This window comes from Triplophysa dalaica, chromosome 15, assembly GCF_015846415.1.
Source record: "Triplophysa dalaica isolate WHDGS20190420 chromosome 15, ASM1584641v1, whole genome shotgun sequence".
In the NCBI taxonomy this organism is placed as follows: Eukaryota; Metazoa; Chordata; class Actinopteri; order Cypriniformes; family Nemacheilidae; genus Triplophysa; species Triplophysa dalaica.
In genome coordinates this window covers 14,256,656-14,276,918 of record NC_079556.1, presented here as the reverse complement: position 1 = coordinate 14,276,918, position 20,263 = coordinate 14,256,656, and the positions used below count along the sequence as shown (strand labels likewise).

Here is a 20,263-nt window from a genome sequence, read left to right as displayed (position 1 = left end):
CTCGACACTTGGTCATTTGGTTGTATCTGTGCAGGCTACTCAGATACAGTGACCCAGCCAAATCGGCCCATAGGTGGCGCTACAGCGATGAAAAGCGTGTTTGCGCACGTTAATGCTCGTTACTCCTAAACCGTTTGTCGCACACCCAAGTGTTTTATATCATTGTAATCATTGGCTCAAAACCTAAAAAACGTATATCCCCGATTTCATTTCCGGTATGCAAATTTTCCCGCTAATTTGCATTTTAGGAAAAAAAAAAAAAATGAACTAGTCCCTGGATTTTTGCCCGATCGGAACCAAACCAACGCTGATAAATTCTGTGGAGTGTGAATGTAAATATTCATTGAAAAAAAGTTGAAATTTCGATTCAGGGTCGCTAGGGGGCATCAAAACGTCAAACCCGGAAGTAGCCTATTTCATTAAAATGGCTATACCTAGAGAACGGTTTGAGATATCTTCACGGGGCTTAGACCATATGTGTAGACCCTCAGTCTGGGGTCACAATAAAAAAAACTCGGTGTTTGGCCACTAGGTGGCGCTATAATAGCAAAGAACTCGAAAAGGGCTATAACTAAGCAACCGTTTGCCCGATCGACTAATTATTTGGTATGGTGTGTCTTTGTGTCATGAACCTTGACTGTATAAAAGGACTTCTGCGTATCTCAAAAAACAAGTCTGCCATCGGTCAATTAAATGTGAGCACTCATTATACCGGGTAAACGGAGGCCGATCAAAACGACACTCGCTGGGCTTATTCGTCTCACGGTCTTTAAGGTCTGTAAGAAATGTGAACTCATTTGGCCACCGGGGGGCGAAATAGCGCTTTTGGAGTGCATAAACAATTCTGTATCACGTGACATTTGACATATACAGAAACTATTGGTATCATAAGATTGCTCTTCTCATTCTGAACAACTTTGCCTCTGGACATGCTTCTGTCGATCAAACGGTTCGTGAGTTATCGCTGATGATGTCAAAAACCTACTTTCGCGAACTAGTTCCTGGTTTTTCAACCGATCGGAACCAAACCAATGCAGATGACTTCTGTGGAGTGTGAATGTAAATAATCATTGAAAAAAAGTTGAAATTTCTTTTCACCGTTGCTTAGGGACGCCAAAACTTAAAATGGGCAGATCCTATCACATTAAAATGGCCATAAATCCAGAAGGGCTTAACATATCATCATGGGGCTCAGTTGATATGTGTAGACCATCACTCCGAGGTCACGTAAAAAAAGGAGGTAGCGTTTGGACACTAGGTGGCGCTAAAACAGTAAAAATGGCAAAATTGACGTGTATCTCATATCTTAAACAATTGTGTATCACATGACATTTGACAGTTACACAAACTAATGATATCATTTAATAGTCCTCCTCTTCATTCTGAACAACTTTGCCTCTTGATCCATTGATGTCACACAAACGGTTCACGAGTTATCGGTGATGGTGTTTAAAACTGACTTTTGCTAACTAGTTCTTTGATTTTTTTAAGCAATTTCAAAATTCTCTATTGCAGGTACATTATAATTGATCATAAAGATTATGAAATGACCATGCCAGTAAACATTCATAACATTTAGTTTGATAATTATTCAAGGGAATGTATTCAATTATACAACACATCTCTTAGATGGTGTGTGACTATGTTCCACATTATAAATCTGGTGGCGAAATGGCCAGGCTCTGTTCACGACTCAAGTATCGGAGAGTTATGCACATTATTTGGACGTGGCAAGTCAAATAGACTTTACAAACTAACTGGATTACTAATTTTGGGCCTAACACAACTGCTTTTTTTTATTATATAGGTGACTATGATGGAATCCTGCTAGGGGATAAAGGCTATGCCTGCAGGCAGTATTTTATGATACCATTACCTGACACCAACCAACTTTGAATTAGTTTATTTTGTTGTTTGATTGAGAGAAAACAGCTAGTCATGAGTGTGTAAGCATGCAACGCTTCTTTGAGCTGATACTGATAATTTCTATAATTTTTCTGTGTTGGTGGGAGTTTGATCCGTCGTGGGTTCGTTGGGGTCTGACCCCTTACACTGTTCGTGGATGCACTGCTCCATTGACTGGCATAAATACTCGAAACCCGCTTAAAGGCTGCTTGCAGCTTTAATTATTATTATTTTTCCGCCATAAAACCGGTCGCCCAGCCCAAACCGTAAGTCGTAGAAACTCGACACTTGGTCATTTGGTTGTATCTGTGCAGGCTACTCAGATACAGTGACCCAGCCAAATCGGCCCATAGGTGGCGCTACAGCGATGAAAAGCGTGTTTGCGCACGTTAACGCTCGTTACTCCTAAACCGTTTGTCGCACACCCAAGTGTTTTATATCATTGTAATCATTGGCTCAAAACCTAAAAAACGTATATCCCCGATTTCATTTCCGGTATGGAAATTTTCCCGCTAATTTGCATTTTAGGAAAAAAAAAAAAAATGAACTAGTCCCTGGATTTTTGCCCGATCGGAACCAAACCAACGCTGATAAATTCTGTGGAGTGTGAATGTAAATATTCATTGAAAAAAAGTTGAAATTTCGATTCAGGGTCGCTAGGGGGCATCAAAACGTCAAACCCGGAAGTAGCCTATTTCATTAAAATGGCTATACCTAGAGAACGGTTTGAGATATCTTCACGGGGCTTAGACCATATGTGTAGACCCTCAGTCTGGGGTCACAATAAAAAAAACTCGGTGTTTGGCCACTAGGTGGCGCTATAATAGCAAAGAACTCGAAAAGGGCTATAACTAAGCAACCGTTTGCCCGATCGACTAATTATTTGGTATGGTGTGTCTTTGTGTCATGAACCTTGACTGTATAAAAGGACTTTGGCGTATCTCAAAAAACAAGTCTGCCATCGGTCAATTAAATGTGAGCACTCATTATACCGGGTAAACGGAGGCCGATCAAAACGACACTCGCTGGGCTTATTCGTCTCACGGTCTTTAAGGTCTGTAAGAAATGTGAACTCATTTGGCCACCGGGGGGCGAAATAGCGCTTTTGGAGTGCATAAACAATTCTGTATCACGTGACATTTGACATATACAGAAACTATTGGTATCATAAGATTGCTCTTCTCATTCTGAACAACTTTGCCTCTGGACATGCTTCTGTCGATCAAACGGTTCGTGAGTTATCGCTGATGATGTCAAAAACCTACTTTCGCGAACTAGTTCCTGGTTTTTCAACCGATCGGAACCAAACCAATGCAGATGACTTCTGTGGAGTGTGAATGTAAATAATCATTGAAAAAAAGTTGAAATTTCTTTTCACCGTTGCTTAGGGACGCCAAAACTTAAAATGGGCAGATCCTATCACATTAAAATGGCCATAAATCCAGAAGGGCTTAACATATCATCATGGGGCTCAGTTGATATGTGTAGACCATCACTCCGAGGTCACGTAAAAAAAGGAGGTAGCGTTTGGACACTAGGTGGCGCTAAAACAGTAAAAATGGCAAAATTGACGTGTATCTCATATCTTAAACAATTGTGTATCACATGACATTTGACACTTACACAAACTAATGATATCATTTAATAGTCCTCCTCTTCATTCTGAACAACTTTGCCTCTTGATCCATTGATGTCACACAAACGGTTCACGAGTTATCGGTGATGGTGTTTAAAACTGACTTTTGCTAACTAGTTCTTTGATTTTTTTAAGCAATTTCTAAATTCTCTATTGCAGGTACATTATAATTGATCATAAAGATTATGAAATGACCATGCCAGTAAACATTCATAACATTTAGTTTGATAATTATTCAAGGGAATGTATTCAATTATACAACACATCTCTTAGATGGTGTGTGACTATGTTCCACATTATAAATCTGGTGGCGAAATGGCCAGGCTCTGTTCACGACTCAAGTATCGGAGAGTTATGCACATTATTTGGACGTGGCAAGTCAAATAGACTTTACAAACTAACTGGATTACTAATTTTGGGCCTAACAGAACTGCATTTTTCTATTATATAGGTGACTATGATGGAATCCTGCTAGGGGATAAAGGCTATGCCTGCAGGCAGTATTTTATGATACCATTACCTGACACCAACCAACTTTGAATTAGTTTATTTTGTTGTTTGATTGAGAGAAAACAGCTAGTCATGAGTGTGTAAGCATGCAACGCTTCTTTGAGCTGAAACTGATAATTTCTATAATTTTTCTGTGTTGGTGGGAGTTTGATCCGTCGTGGGTTCGTTGGGGTCTGACCCCTTACACTGTTCGTGGATGCACTGCTCCATTGACTGGCATAAATACTCGAAACCCGCTTAAAGGCTGCTTGCAGCTTTAATTAGGGTTCGAGCCCGAAGGGCTAGAAACCTATTGTATTTGTTGGTTTTATTATTATTATTATACTTCTTCCCTAGAACTGATACTGCAGCCCAAACCGTAAGGCCGACAGGGCTGAGACTTGGTCAGATGGTTGTAGTCCTTGTCGCTACTCAGATACACGGAGCCAGCCAAATCGACCCATAGGTGGCGCTACAGCGATAAAAAACGCGTTTACGCATGTTACTCCTAAACCGTTTGTTGCACACCCAAGTATTTTATATCAGAGTAATCACTGGCTCAAAACTTAAAAAATGTATATCTCTGAATTCATTTCCGGTATGCAAATTTTTTCGCTAATTAGCATTTTATGAAAAAAATAAAAAATGAACTAGTCCCTGGATTTTTGCCCTATTGGAACCAAACCAACGCTGATGAGTTCTGTGGAGTGTGAATATGAATAATTATTAAAAAAAAGTTGAAATTTTCATCCCCCATCGCTAGAGGGCGCAAAAATGTCCAAAACGGAAGTAACATATTGAACTAAAATGGCCATAACTCCTGAACTGTTTGAGATATCTTCATGGGGCTTGGAACATATGTGTAGACCCTCAATCCGGGGTCACAGTAAAAAGAATCCTGCGTTTGGCCACTAGGTGGCGCTATAATTTGGATGAGCTACAAAATGGCCATAACTACGCAACAGTTTGCCCGATTGACTTATTATTTGGTATGGTGTGTCTTTGTCTCATTCTACATGAATATCTAAAAGGACATTGGCGTATCTTAAAAAACATGGCCGCCATTGGCCAATGAAGTTTGAGCACTTATTAGACCGGGTTAACGGAGGCCGAACAAAACAACGCTCGCTGGGCTTATTCGTCTCATGGTCTTTAAGGTCTGTAAGAAATGTGAACTCATTCGGCCAGCGGGGGGCGAAATAACGCTTTAGGAGTGCTTAAACAATTGTGTATCACGTGACATTTGACATATACAGAAACTATTGGTATCATAGGATAGTACTCTTCTATCTGAGCAACTTTGCCTCTGGAACAACTTCTGTCAATCGAATAGTTTGTGAGTTATCGCTGATGAGGTCAAAAACCTACCTTCGCAAACTAGTCGTTGGATTTTCAACCGATCGGAACCAAAACAATGCAGATGACTTCTGTGGGAAGTGTTTGTAAATAATTATTGAAAAAAAGTAGAAATTTCCTTTCACGGTCGCTTAGGGGCGCCAAAATAAAAGAATGGGTGGAGCCTATCACATTTAAATGGCCATAAATCCAGAACGGCTTAACATATCATCATATGCCTCGGGAAATATATGTAGATCATCACTCCGAGGTCCCATACAAAATAACATGGCGTTTGGACACTAGGTGGTGCTATAACAGTAAAAATGGCTAAATGTGCATGTCTTTTGGTGGCCTAGACAACTCTGTGTCACGTGACATTTGACTAATACAAAAACTATTCATATCAAACGATAGATCTCCTTATTCATAACAACTTTGCCTCTTGAACCATTGATGTCTATCAAATGGTTTGTGAGTTATTGGTGATGATGTAAAAAACCTACTTTTGCTAACTTGTTCAAGGATTTTCAAGCAATTTCAAAATTTCCACCACAGTACATTTCTTTGGACTCTCTAGGTCAATAATCATCAAAAATATGTTGAGTATTTTTTAGTTTTGTGACCATAACAGGGTGCTTTATTATATTAGCGTGAAACGAGTATGTTATAGGTCGCTATTCCTTAAGAAATAATCCAACTGACTTGCCATTTAGTACTATTATACATATTATGACACTTAACAAGGATGCAAAATGTGATGCTCATAGGAAGAGGCATTCCTTCATAAATGATAAAAAGGTGAAATATCATTCATTTCAATGGTTTTCTTATAGAGTCACCAGATCACAATGCATGTAGCTTTGCTTAAGGAACGATAAATGTGTGCAGGATAAAGGTGTGTAGTGTGCATGTGTGTATGTTTATGGGTATCATTTCCCTCTGTATCATAAGAGTGTAAATGCACAGTATAGTTCTGTGTGTCTTGCGTGATCGAGACTGTGCATGTGTGTGGAATGAAATGTGTTTCACAGGAAGACAGTGTTAAAAAATATAATGTATTACACATTAAACGTTGCTGCATATTTACACATCTATAAATATAGCACATGTCTGGCTGCTTTTATGATGCTGTATTGATATATATATACAACACACCTTTATTAGATAAAACCAGTTTAATTGCATGTAAACCCAAATTGCTACTCAGCCAGTCACATGGCAGCAACCCAATGCATTTAGGCATTTAGACATGGTAAACATGACTTCCTGAAGTTCAAACCAAACATCAAACTTGAGAAGAAATGGGATATATCATGTGAGGCGCGTCTACCAAAGAAACATAATTTAAATGGCACGGCCTTCTAAAATATTATTGCAGACAATGTCAATGTCTTACTGACCACAATGTATTCATGAATATGAATCAATGTATCCATTTAAAATGGTCCTAAATTTTAATTCAATTTTAATTCTTCAAAACACAAAAGAGGCTATTTTGAAAAATATGCATTAAATTAACCAAAAAGACCAATATCTCTGCAATAGAATGTCATAGAGACAAAGAAGTTGCTTTGTTCTACTCATGGAAAAGTGTATTATAATATGAAGGTGACAAGCTATGCCCATAGCCACTAAACAGATTAGCTTAACAATCATTTACACAGACCTATATCTCTGCAGTTGAATATTGTAGAGACACAGGGGTTCGGTTAATTTCACTTGTGACTCAATGTAATATCAATTGGCAGGTGCCATACCACATCCATAGCAACTAAACTGTTAACTTAGCAACCATGAAGCTAGACCTCCATCTCTGCAATAGAGCATCGCGGAAACACTGGAGTTGTTTCGCATGACTTGTGGTTTAATGTGTTATTAATTGGCAGGTGCCATTCCACGCCAATAGCAACCAAACAGATTAGCTTAGCAACCTTTTAGCAAGATCTATATCTCTGCAACTGTATTAAACGTTTCTGACATTTTACTTGGTGCGCTAGAGTGTCGTCCGTCCTTGATCTGTTATGGTGCGATTCTTGAAACTGGTCGGCGATGGCAGACGTACCTTAGATGCCTTAAATCGCTCGAACCCGCTAAATGCTGCTTGCAGCTTTAATTCTTATTATTATTATTATTATTTTTCCGCCATAGAACCGGTCGCCCAGCCCAAACCGTAAGTCGTAGAAACTTGAGGCTTGGTCAGTTGGTTGTATCTGTGCAGGCTACTCAGATACAGTGACCCAGCCATATCGGCCCATAGGTGGCGCTACAGCGATGCTGAACGCGTTTGGGCTCGTTACTCCTAAACCGTTTGTCGCACACCCAAGTGTCTTATATCAGTGTAATCATTGGCTCAAAACTTAAAAAACGTATATCTCCGATTTCATTTCCGGTATGCAAATTTTTCCGCTAATTTGCATTTTATGAAAAAAATAAAAAATGAACTAGTCCCTGGATTTTTGCCCGATCGGAACCAAACCAACGCTGATGAATTCTGTAGAGTGTGAATGTAAATATTCATTGAAAAAAAGTAGAAATTTCGATTCAGGGTCGCTAGGGGGCATCAAAACGTCAAACCCGGAAGTAGCCTATTTCATTAAAATAGCTATACCTAGAGAACGGTTTGAGATATCTTCACGGGCTTAGACCATATGTGTAGACCCTCAGTCCGGGGTCACAATAAAAAAAAATGCGGCGTTTGGCCACTATGTGGCGCTATAATAGCAAAGAACTCGAAAAGGGCTATAACTACGCAACCGTTTGCCCGATCGACATATTATTTGGTATGGTGTGTCTTTGTGTCATGAACCTTGACTATATAAAAGGACTTTGGCGTTTCTCAAAAAACATGTCTGCCATCGGCCAATGAAGTTTGAGCACTCATTAGACCGGGTAAACGGAGGCCGATCAAAACGACACTCGCTGGGCTTATTCGTCTCAGGGTCTTTAAGGTCTGTAAGAAATGTGAACTCATTTGGCCACCGGGGGGCGAAATAGCGCTTTTGGAGTGCATAAACAATTCTGTATCACGTGACATTTGACATATACAGAAACTATTGGTATCATAAGATTGCTCTTCTCATTCTGAACAACTTTGCCTCTGGACACGCTACTGTCAATCAAACGGTTCGTGAGTTATCGCTGATGATGTCAAAAACCTACTTTCGCGAACTAGTTCCTGGTTTTTCAACCCATCGGAAACAAACCAATGCAGATGACTTCTGTGGAGTGTGAATGTAAATAATCATTGAAAAAAAGTTGAAATTTCCTTTCCCCGTTGCTTAGGGACGCCAAAACTTAAAATGGGCGGAGCCTATCACATTAACATGGCCATAAATCCAGAACAGCTTAACATATCATCATGGGGCTAATATTATATGTGTAGACCATCACTCCAAGGTCACCTACAAAATAAGGTGGCGTTTGGACACTAGGTGGCGCTAAAACAGTAAAAATGGCAATATTGACGCGTATTTCATTTCTTAAACAATTGTGTATCACGTGACAGTTGACATTTACACAAACTGATGATATCATTTAATATTCCTCCTCTTCATTCTGAACAACTTTGCCTCTTGATCCATTGATGTCACACAAACGGTTCACGAGTTATCGGTGATGGTGTTTAAAACTGACTTTTGCTAACTAGTTCTTTGATTTTTTTAAGCAATTTCTAAATTCTCTATTGCAGGTACATTATAATTGATCATAAAGATTATGAAATGACCATGCCAGTAAACATTCATAACATTTAGTTTGATAATTATTCAAGGGAATGTATTCAATTATACAACACATCTCTTAGATGGTGTGTGACTATGTTCCACATTATAAATCTGGTGGCGAAATGGCCAGGCTCTGTTCACGACTCAAGTATCGGAGAGTTATGCACATTATTTGGACGTGGCAAGTCAAATAGTCTTTACAAACTAACTGGATTACTAATTTTGGGCCTAACAGAACTGCATTTTTCTATTATATAGGTGACTATGATGGAATCCTGCTAGGGGATAAAGGCTATGCCTGCAGGCAGTATTTTATGATACCATTACCTGACACCAACCAACTTTGAATTAGTTTATTTTGTTGTTTTATTGAGAGAAAACAGCTAGTCATGAGTGTGTAAGCATGCAACGCTTCTTTGAGCTGATACTGATAATTTCTATAATTTTTCTGTGTTGGTGGGAGTTTGATCCGTCGTGGGTTCGTTGGGGTCTGACCCCTTACACTGTTCGTGGATGCACTGCTCCATTGAATGGCATAAATACTCGAAACCCGCTTAAAGGCTGCTTGCAGCTTTAATTCTTCTTCTTCTTCTTATTATTATTCTTCCCTAAAAGTGATCGTGCAGCCCAAACCGTAAAGCCGACAGAGCTGTGACTTGGTCAGATGGTAGTAGTCCTTGTCGCTACTCAGATACAGGGAGCCAGCCAAATCGGCCCATAGGTGGCGCTACAGCGATGAAAGGCGCGTTTGCGCACGTAACCCCTAAACCGTTTGTCGCACACCCAAGTGTTTTATATCAGTGTAATCATTGGCTCAAAACTTAAAAAACGTATATCTCCGATTTCATTTCCGGTATGCAAATTTTCCCGCTAATTAGCATTTTATGAAAAAAATAAAAAATGAACTAGTCCCTGGATTTTTGCCCGATCGGAACCAAACCAACGCTGATAAATTCTGTGGAGTGTGAATGTAAATATTCATTGAAAAAAAGTTGAAATTTCGATTCAGGGTCGCTAGGGGGCATCAAAACGTCAAACCCGGAAGTAGCCTATTTCATTAAAATGGCTATACCTAGAGAACGGTTTGAGATTTCTATACGGGGCTTAGAACATATGTGTAGAACCTCAGTCCGGGGTCACAATAAAAAAAACTCGGTGTTTGACCACTAGGTGGCGCTATAATAGTAACAAACTCGAAAAGGGCTATAACTATCCAACCGTTTGCCCGATCGACATATTATTTGGTATGGTGTGTCTTTGTGTCATGAACCTTGACTGTATAAAAGGACTTTGGCGTATCTCAAAAAACATGTCTGCCATCGGTCAATTAAATGTGAGCACTCATTAGACAGTGTTAACTGAGGCCGATTAAAACGACACTTGCTGGGCTTATTTGCCTCATGGTCCTGAAGGTCTGTAAGAAACATGAACTCATTCGGCCACCGGGGGGCGAAATAATGCTTTTGGAGTGCTTAATCAATTCTGTATCACGTGACATTTGACATATAAAGAAACTATTGGTATCATATGATAGCTCTTCTCATTCTGAACAACTTTGCCTCTGGACACGCGTCTGTCAATCAAACGGTTTGTGAGTTATCGCTGATGATGTCAAAACCTACTTTCGCGAACTAGTCCTTGGTTTTTCAACCAATCGGAACCAAACCAATGCAGATGACTTCTGTGGAGTGTGAATGTAAATAATCATTGAAAAAAAGTTGAAATTTCTTTTCACCGTTGCTTAGGGACGCCAAAACTTAAAATGGGCGGATCCTATCACATTAAAATGGCCATAAATCCAGAAGGGCTTAACATATCATCATGGGGCTCAGTTGATATGTGTAGACCATCACTCCGAGGTCACGTACAAAAGAAGGTAGCGTTTGGACACTAGGTGGCGCTAAAACAGTAAAAATGGCAAAATTGACGTGTATCTCATATCTTTAACAAATGTGTATCACATGACATTTGACACTTACACAAACTAATGATATCATTTAATAGTCCTCCTCTTCATTCTGAACAACTTTGCCTCTTGATCCATTGATGTCACTCAAACGGTTCACGAGTTATCGGTGATGGTGTTTAAAACTGACTTTTGCTAACTAGTTCTTTGATTTTTTTAAGCAATTTCAAAATTCTCTATTGCAGGTACATTATAATTGATCATAAAGATTATGAAATGACCATGCCAGTAAACATTCATAACATTTAGTTTGATAATTATTCAAGGGAATGTATTCATTTATACAACACATCTCTTAGATGGTGTGTGACTATGTTCCACATTATAAATCTGGTGGCGAAATGGCCAGGCTCTGTTCACGACTCAAGTATCTTCAGAGAGTAATGCACATTATTTGGACGTGACAAGTCAAATAGACTTTACAAACTAACTGGATTACTAATTTTGGGCCTTTTTGGGCCTAACAGAACTGCATTTTTCTATTATACAGGTGACTATGATGGAATCCTGCTAGGGGACAAAGGCTACACCTGCAGGCAGTATTTTATGACACCATTACCTGACACCAACCAACTTTGAATAAGTTTATTTTGTTGTTTTTATTAAGGGAAAACAGCTAGTCATGAGTGTGTAATCATGCAAAGCTACTTTGAGGTGATACTGATCATTTCTATAATTTTTCTGTGTGTGGGACTTTGATCCATCGTGGGTTCGTTGGGGTTTGACCCCTTAGCCTGTTCGTGGATGCATAACTGCATTGAATGGCGCAAATTCTCGAAACCCGCTTAAAGGCTGCTTGCAGCTTTAATTTTGTTATTGTAATTGTTGAAGGCCAAAATGACAATTACCACTAATTTTCGATTCATTTGCATTTGCTAATGGCTTTGAAAAGTCTTCAAAATATTTTGCCTTTTTAGCTGACTTCTAGACCATGTGGTCTGTTAACGTCACATTCCACTGCAGTATTGCACACGGTTCTGGTCTAGAATGCTCACTTTCACAATTAAATGTTTATTTCTCTTCCTGTTTAAAATGATGTAATGACGTTGTTTTTCTTCGTGTTTCCTGAAGTAAATACCCAAATGCCGTTTCGTCTGTTTAGTTTTTGCGATTTTAGAATTTTAACCTTGAGCCCAAACTACAAAACAGTTACAGTTTGTAAACAGGGTGTGTTGAAGCCTAAGGGATTATATTACAGCACATCATTTGCTTGGATGAGAGTTTGATTAGGTGTGTTAATTGGAGGCTTTGATGAGAAGTGATACATTTTTTGTCTCTTGTTTTGGGTTCAGTGTTCAGTGTAGACTGCAGTACAGTAGAGTGTCCACCAGTGAAACCTGTCCAGTGTCCAGCCGACAGTTATGAGACTCAGGTCAGACTGACAGCGGATGGCTGCTGCACCCTTCCTACCAGGTTAGCCCAATACACTTTTTATGTTTTACTCTGTCATGTCAAAGTGATAGTTTACCCAAAAATGTAAATGCTGCCATCCTTTACTCCTCCTTTAATGTCATTTCAAACCTGTGTGACTTTCTTCTGCAGAGCACAAAATAAGATATTTTGAAGAATTTTGGTAACCAATCCAGCAGTAGCACCCTTTCCCTTCTATTGTATGGACAAAAAAAAATGCAAGTGATGGATGCTATCGCTGTTCATATTTATTTTGTGTACATACATATATAATATGTAATGCTGGCAAATTGGTTAAACAATGTATTTGTTCCATGTTGAAACTACTCAGTATTATTGTGTGGATCCACTCGACGCAAGTTTTTAATTAAATTCATAAATATATATATACTGTATATATTTTTTTCAGTTTGCCTGAATCTTCTTTTCATGCTTACTGTATTTTTTTACACCACTATGTCTATCCATAATTATTTTTTTCCACCAGTACTTTAGGACTGGTTCTCATGGACCAGAGCATCTCTCTATATATTAATATTGTATTTTTTCAGTACAGAAAATATCAACAGGGTTTCAGCAGAGTTTTTTTCGTTGTTATGAATTGGGTATGATAGGGCGCCTACCAGCATCTCTCACTTTCTCCCTTCACCTCTCAGATGCGAGTGTTTGCCTGGCCTCTGCAGCTTCCCACAGTGCCCAGCAGGGACTTCCCCTCAGGTCATGTCCCATGGAGACGGAACACCTGGGAGGTGCTGTGATGTGTTCCAGTGTGTCAATGGTAAGTTCTGTTTTCTGCATGCGTTAATTAGTGTTTATGAGTATGCATTAGAGAGGTTGTCTAGTCAGTGGGCAGAACCCTGTCGCTGCTGTCATAGTGACCATGTTCAGCACCAACGGATGATTACTCATGAGACACACCCAAAATACACACTTTTACTACATGTCTCTCATAATCTATCTTTAAAAAAATCCAGTTACCATTAATTTATGAAGACATATTTTAGATAAATAAACATTTTAAATGCAGTAGTAAAATTGTATCAATGCAGTGTAAGAATATTAGATTTTTATGGTAGATTTTAGGTTTCAAAATGCATTTGAATAACAATCAAACTGCAAGTTTTAAATGTAAATTATAAAACATTATAAAAACCTTCTCATAACACGTAAAAAAACATTAATATGTTAATTATTATTATGTCTATCACTATACTTTAACCTCAAAATATAACAATTAAATCCTTCTCAATTAAATCCTTCTTTTGCTTCCAAAGACATTTGTTATATTTTCAATAAAATAATTAGACACATTTTAGTCGGTTTTTACTCAGTCGTGTAAAATCTCCCCTTCCTTTCCACCATCAACCATTCCATAAGACACATTTTCAGAATAAAATTGCATCATCTGAATCTTCGAACAACTGTAAAAAAAGCGAATTTTAGAATTTTCTTTTCTGTATATTTTATGACATTGTAGCTATGGATTGTAGCTACAATCATGTTACCTATATAATGTCTTGGAAGTTATGTATTTATTTAAAAAATAGTAAATCTTTTCAATTTGCTTAATGTTCTCATGCTATTAGCATATTTGCCATGCATCTATATTTATGTATTTGCTAATTCTATGCTTAAAACCCAGTTCTGTTAATTTGATCACTGTTAAATGCATTCGTTTTCCATCCTAAATATAAAATAGTTACATGAGATTGACCAATACACATTTTGAATAGTCTAGTTAGTTATAGGAATTTGTTATGTAAAATGACTCGAGCATGGCATTAGCAATGCCACGGTTGTGGGTTCGATCCCAGGGATTGCAAATGCTATACAAATGTAGAGTATAATTCAATGTAAGTCACTTTGGATAAAAGCGTCTGCCAGATGCGTAAATGTACTGTACATGTAAATGTATATCTTTTAAATTGCTGTAACATCACAACAGTTCTGTGTGGACAGACAAATTGCATGTTGCTTGAAACTTTGTCCTGTTTACGAGACCATGTTTGACCGCCATAACAATTTAAGTGGATGTCTGTGTGTGTAGGAAGTGTGAAAGGAAGATGGGGCATCTTAAGAGAGATGCTCACAAGAGCAGACAAAATGATCACAGGACGCGTTTACGCTGTCCACACATAAACACGCACACTACACACCACCCGCTGACAAAAAAACCCGGTGCTGAGAGTGTAGAGGAAGTGAGAGCTTAACCCAGCAATCGCTGTGGGCAGAGCCGTGTGCAGGTGGTGGAGATCTTACTCAGATGAGGTGACAACAGGGGACAGGTGGAACGAGCCACAGGAAATTTGCACAAAATCCAAGCTGGAAACATCATTGCGAAACTCGCATGACACGCGTTGGAGCTTTTCCATATTCGTACGTAGGCAGAAGTCATGCTCCATCCAAACAAAAGCTCAAGTGTGGTGGTCTAAATAGAGGGACCTCAATAATTCCACGTCATCTCTATAAGTTTATTTCTTTCCTTTTTCTCCTACAGCCAGGCCTAGGGTACAATACATGAAATACATTGCAACAGACAGAAAGGGAGCGCTGCCCAAGGACTCTTTTCCTTGTTTGTCATTTGGCGACAGTTGCTCTCATTTCAAGCACATATGTATATATACAAGGAGGCACGAATAGTGGCGCGATAAGAGGAGCCAGGTTGTGTGTTATCATCGCGGCAGGCGAAGAAATTAGCCTTAGGCTGATTTAAGAACAAAGCGTGGAGGCCGGAGAGCAGCGCAGAGCATCAAAGCCCTAAACAGAAATACAGGCTAATTGAACATCTGGCCACTGGTGGCTGTGTACAGTGCAGAGCCTGATCTAATATTCCGGGGGTGGGGGAGAACGTGAAGAAGCCAACCCATAGGGAATGAACTTCACCTCGTGGACCCATGGAGAATGATTAATATGCAGCGGTTGTTATGCACACGTCATCAGTTTGACCTTCTCAACACTTTCTGAAGCATAAATTAATTAATAAATTGACGCAAAAGATGAGCGAGTTGAAAACACAAGTGGTCACGTTGCAACACATGCTGTAACAGAAAGCTGCCGTTAATTTTTTATTAGCGTCTGAATCTTAATTGGAAGGTGTTGATTCTTTTCAATTTGTTCTCTGTAATAGAGGATCTGATTTAGTCAATACTTCAAAATTACAAGTTTTCCTCTTGATTTTTCCGCTCCTGTACACACTGGTTGGACTTCTGGCTGCCCAAGCTAGTTATTATCTCGTCTCAGCTTGTCTAGATGAATAAACACACATGAAAATAACAAAAACTTGATGAACTAATTGATGTACCTATTGATGGCACATCTCTAACTTGAGAATCTGGGAACTTTGTTAAGATATCTTGCGTAACTGTAGATGAGACAGATAAGTGTTGTTTTGTTCTCAGTGGGAAAATCTGAGTAGCAGAAAGATTCATCTTTGCAAAAGAAGTGCACAGAAAATATTTTTAACAATATTTATTTTGAAGATTCCCCTGAATATTCGACTACATCATCATTGTCATTTGCAAAGAAATTCACTGCTTGATGATTCTAGCACAACAGATGTCAGACAGACAGAATGCCATATTATTTTTCAATCCTAAGGCACATACTTTCACAAGGTGTTTGGGATGGCAAGGGAGTAAGCATTCTCAGACAGTGTTTGTGTACCAGACTCCTCTCTCAGACGGTGATGTCACTCTTTTGGGGAGCAGATAAGAAGAAGGACTGATTAGTGAAGTGAGTTTATGTTTGCATCTAATCTAGAACATTCCCACCCTGAGCTAATCGCACCTCTTCTCCAAGAGTTAATAAGCCTTTTTCTTCTCTTTTATTGTTCTCTTTAACTAACCATATAGAGGAATTGGGACATTATTTGTCTTTTTGTAGTAAACCAATAAAGTGCATTGTTTAAGGTATATTTTATTAAATAATGTTATGCATGTTTGGAACAGCATATAAAGGATAGCAAAAAACTGTCACTGAAATCTCTTACTTTTGCCACTCTATCGCCATCTAATGATAAAATTGCATATTTATTTAACTAGAACTAGAACTAGTACTATAATGTGATTTGATTTACCGGGTACAATTTTGCAGGTAAAGTTGCATGTTAAATCTGTATGACGTCATTTCTCTTTTACCCACGTAAAGAAAAATTAGCCTGATCTCACAGTAATTCGTTACTACTTTATGAAGTTGTTATTTTGTATTAATTCGTAGAAGGTTAATCACACTAAAATGTATGATTGGTAGCAAAAAACAATACTACCTGTAAAGCTCCACCGCTAAACCTAACCATTACTGGCATGAATGCAAATCTTACTGAAAAATAGTTACGATTTACTGTGAGATCAGGCTAATTTATCTTTACGTTGTTAAAAGAGAAATGATGTCATACAAATTTAACATGTAAAATTGTACTTGGTAGCTTAAATTACATTCTAGTAGTAGTTCATAACAGTTTATTCATAACAGGTATTCTTTTAAGGATTGTTTGATTGGTATGTGTTGTGCTATTTTACACTTTCAATTGAATGAAAGCTGTTTGTCATCGAGTTTGTTTACTCATTAAAATAGCAACTTTGTTTCACGTTTTGCATTAATTGTTGACAGCAAAAGTCCACACTTTGTTTCGTAAAATCAGAATGTGTTCATCAACAAGTTATTTGATGCAGTTTAATGGGAGCGCACAGTAGGTTTTCTTTGTCATTAGCGGTATTTTAGTTCCCTGATTGGCTTTGTGCGTCTTCACACATGAACTGCTGCACCTGTCAGTCCCCATTCAAACAGCCCCACTGCTAAAACCCATCATTAAACTAATGTTTACCCAGAGAGGGGTTGTCATGGAGAAGGACATGATTGGCGGTTTGTGCAAGCTGTTCAACCTAGGGATTGAAGTCAGTGTAATAGAGGTTATACGAGTTTCATGTTCGAGGAGAATGTGTTTAGTGAAGCTTGGAGAAGAATGATTGTGCTTGATGCTTAAGTAGTAAGCATTAGGATTAGCCATGTAAATAGTAGCTCGTTGTTTGTTTCTTTTATGACGTTTGGAAATTGAGAAACAATGGTCTCTCTCAAAGACACGGATAGATTAGGATACGTCACTCTAAAGTGCTTTAACAGCTGATCGTTTTCCGAGAGATTATATGCCTTACAACTAAATTTATACTTGCCACAGCCAGTTAAGTTACATAACGTTGAGAGTTAAATGTATAAGCGTAACACTGTGGCCCAGCGAGAAGCATGTTCTTTTCGCCTGTCTGTGTTTCTCTTTAAGAAGAAAGCGGTGTCGGAAGAGGAAAATGATATTAAGGTAGGACTAGAATAGGAGTCACAAAGGGACCATCCATATAACGTTTACACCTTAAGGTTTTGGGATGATTGACTTGACCCCGTAGGCACTATGCTCACTCTTTTATACTCGCCGGTTATTTATGTCTGCTCCGCCAAAGTGGACGCTATCTTTCTAAGATAAAGAATGGAAAAACAGGCAGACAAAGATTGTTTTTCTTTTTTTGTTTCTTGACAACATGATTTCCAGGTGTTTTGCCATGGTAGAGATTTGCATGTCCAGAGCAGTGCCGTGTCTTGGCAATGCAAGGAGCCACTGTGGAGTGGCGCGTTATCACATTATTTAGTCTGTCTCGCAGCAGCTGTAGCCAAAACAAGCTCGCCTGCAGCATGAGGGAGGCTGGAAAATACTGGGAGGCAACTTCTGTAGCGCTGTAGGACAGGAAGAGAAAGATTTAGATGTTAGATTGAGTCCTTCCAGAGGGGCTTTCTCCACCACTGGAAGAAAAAATCACCTCAAGAATTTGAGAGGATGAGAATCGTAATCTTCTCAGCCTTCAAATTCTATTTCTTCTTCCTGATTGAGAGTGTTTTCTTTCATTTCTTGGGTGAAACGAGATCCTTGTGTAGTACAAGACTGTAGATGGTACTGTAGATAGGATGGCTGGGTGCTTCTATAACTACGGGCACTTTTGGCCTTCAGGGCTTGATTTTTTTCCAATCTATTTTTAGATTATTATAGTTTTGATAGATTCCTTTTTTACTATATTAGATTTCTTCCTTATTTTTAAGTCGAGAAAGTGTACGAAAAATGTATTAAATCTGACTATGCATGTGATGTTTGAAAAGTAGCAAAAAGTTGGTGGTATTTCAAACAAAGAACACCTTCTAATGTCAAGAGAGGGTGGAAAAAATACATTTACAACCTTTTCGGTACATGAAACTTTGACTTACAGTAAAAATAGCCTTCTGTATAAAATATAAAAATCTACTATAAAATATGGAATATGGCCCCTTTAAAGACATGGCAAGACTCACCAACACATTCTCACTCGAACACCTAAGTACATGGTGGCTAATTTGCATGAATTCTTACAATCTTAATTTGTTTTTGCACCAATGACGTAAGGTTTAGGTCTGGGGTTAGGGGAGGGACTTCAGGATTACTTTTTCAATTTACAAATGAATACGAATTAGCCACCTCGCAAGATAAAGTACATAAGAATTCCCATTAAATCAGGTTGGGCTCACTGTGTGGCACTCGACTTAAAGGGTTACTCCGCTAAAAAAAAAAAATCTGTCTTGAATTAGTCGTCCATGAGGGGGATTGGTGCGATGCACCACAAACGAGGCATTTTTGTGTCACATTCAACCACAGTAATATACTTGCTCTCACCATTCTGAACTGTTTGATCTGCATGTGGAAGTACAGCCCAATCAACGTTAACTCGCGTTCCATAGAGTACCGCCCCTTTTTAGGGAGATTTCACTACAGAGATCCGCTCTGAGTCCTCCAATTGACTTCAAAACAAAGAGCTGTTTTTTCAAATTTCAGGCCCTGCAATGCATTCTCTATGGCTTCCGAAGGGCTAGCCTTTAGCCCGATTTTTGGTTTTGCGTAGGACCTACGCCGTAGCCTCTCCGCCGTAGGTTACGTGTCGGTTTTCATTTACACTTCTGCGTCATTGTCCGCGTTGACAGGCAATGACCAATAGGCGTCTGTGCCCACGTGTGTGTTACTTGTGTAACCAAGACAAGAGCCGAAGAAGAATAAGATCTTTTGAGAAGTATTATAGCAGTGATAGCGGCAAGTAAACGGTCACTTTTGTTGCAGCTTGAGATGTTAAATACAGATGAACAAAACATTTTCTTAGGTAGTTCTTTCAGAAATGCGTTTTAGTAAACATGATGCTATTTTGACCTGAGGGAGGGGTTCAAACAGACCAATCACAGCACTTGCGGTTCGCGTAGGGTCCCCGTTGAGTTGCTGCGTTGTTACATTTTTGGAGAGGTATTCCACATTCATATTCACAGCAGCATTAAAGTAATGGAGGAAACTGTGCACTTTCTGTGTACTGGATGTGTAACGACTCGACGTGGTAATCATACTAATACATTGATGATATCCACATTGAATGCTGCATGTTGTGTAAGGAAAACGTTTTATTATTTTCCCCGTTTACTATGTCAGAGTGCACTCATGAAAAATACTGCAGTATAACTGAGTGTTAAATAAATTAAACTGTAATGTATTTCGTAAATAGTGTTACAAGTGTACTAAATATATTAAAGAACTTCCAGCCCAAAACTCCTTTTAACAACCATTTATTATAAGTCCATAGATAATGGTCAAACCACAGACTTAAATAGGGTTATTTGGTAGTGGGTTAACACCATAAGAAAGGTCTCCCTTCCAAACGCATCATGTGCAATTGTTTCCTTTTAAGGTGTTTTAGGCACCAGATTGAGAATTTTATTAACGCCTCTGTCCTATATAAACTCTTAAAGTTA

At 38.7% G+C, this 20,263-nt stretch overlaps 1 protein-coding gene across 2 annotated transcripts in view; it reads left to right on the top strand.

Moving 5' to 3' along the window:
* Positions 1 to 20,263, top strand: part of crim1 (cysteine rich transmembrane BMP regulator 1 (chordin-like)) — a 190,316-nt gene that overhangs the window by 103,680 nt on the left and 66,373 nt on the right. For both annotated transcript variants that reach the window (XM_056767338.1, XM_056767337.1), the window contains 2 exons: positions 12,349 to 12,469; positions 13,123 to 13,244. In XM_056767338.1, coding sequence (XP_056623316.1) covers positions 12,349 to 12,469; positions 13,123 to 13,244 — 243 coding nt within the window. The remainder of the gene's footprint in view (positions 1 to 12,348; positions 12,470 to 13,122; positions 13,245 to 20,263) is intronic.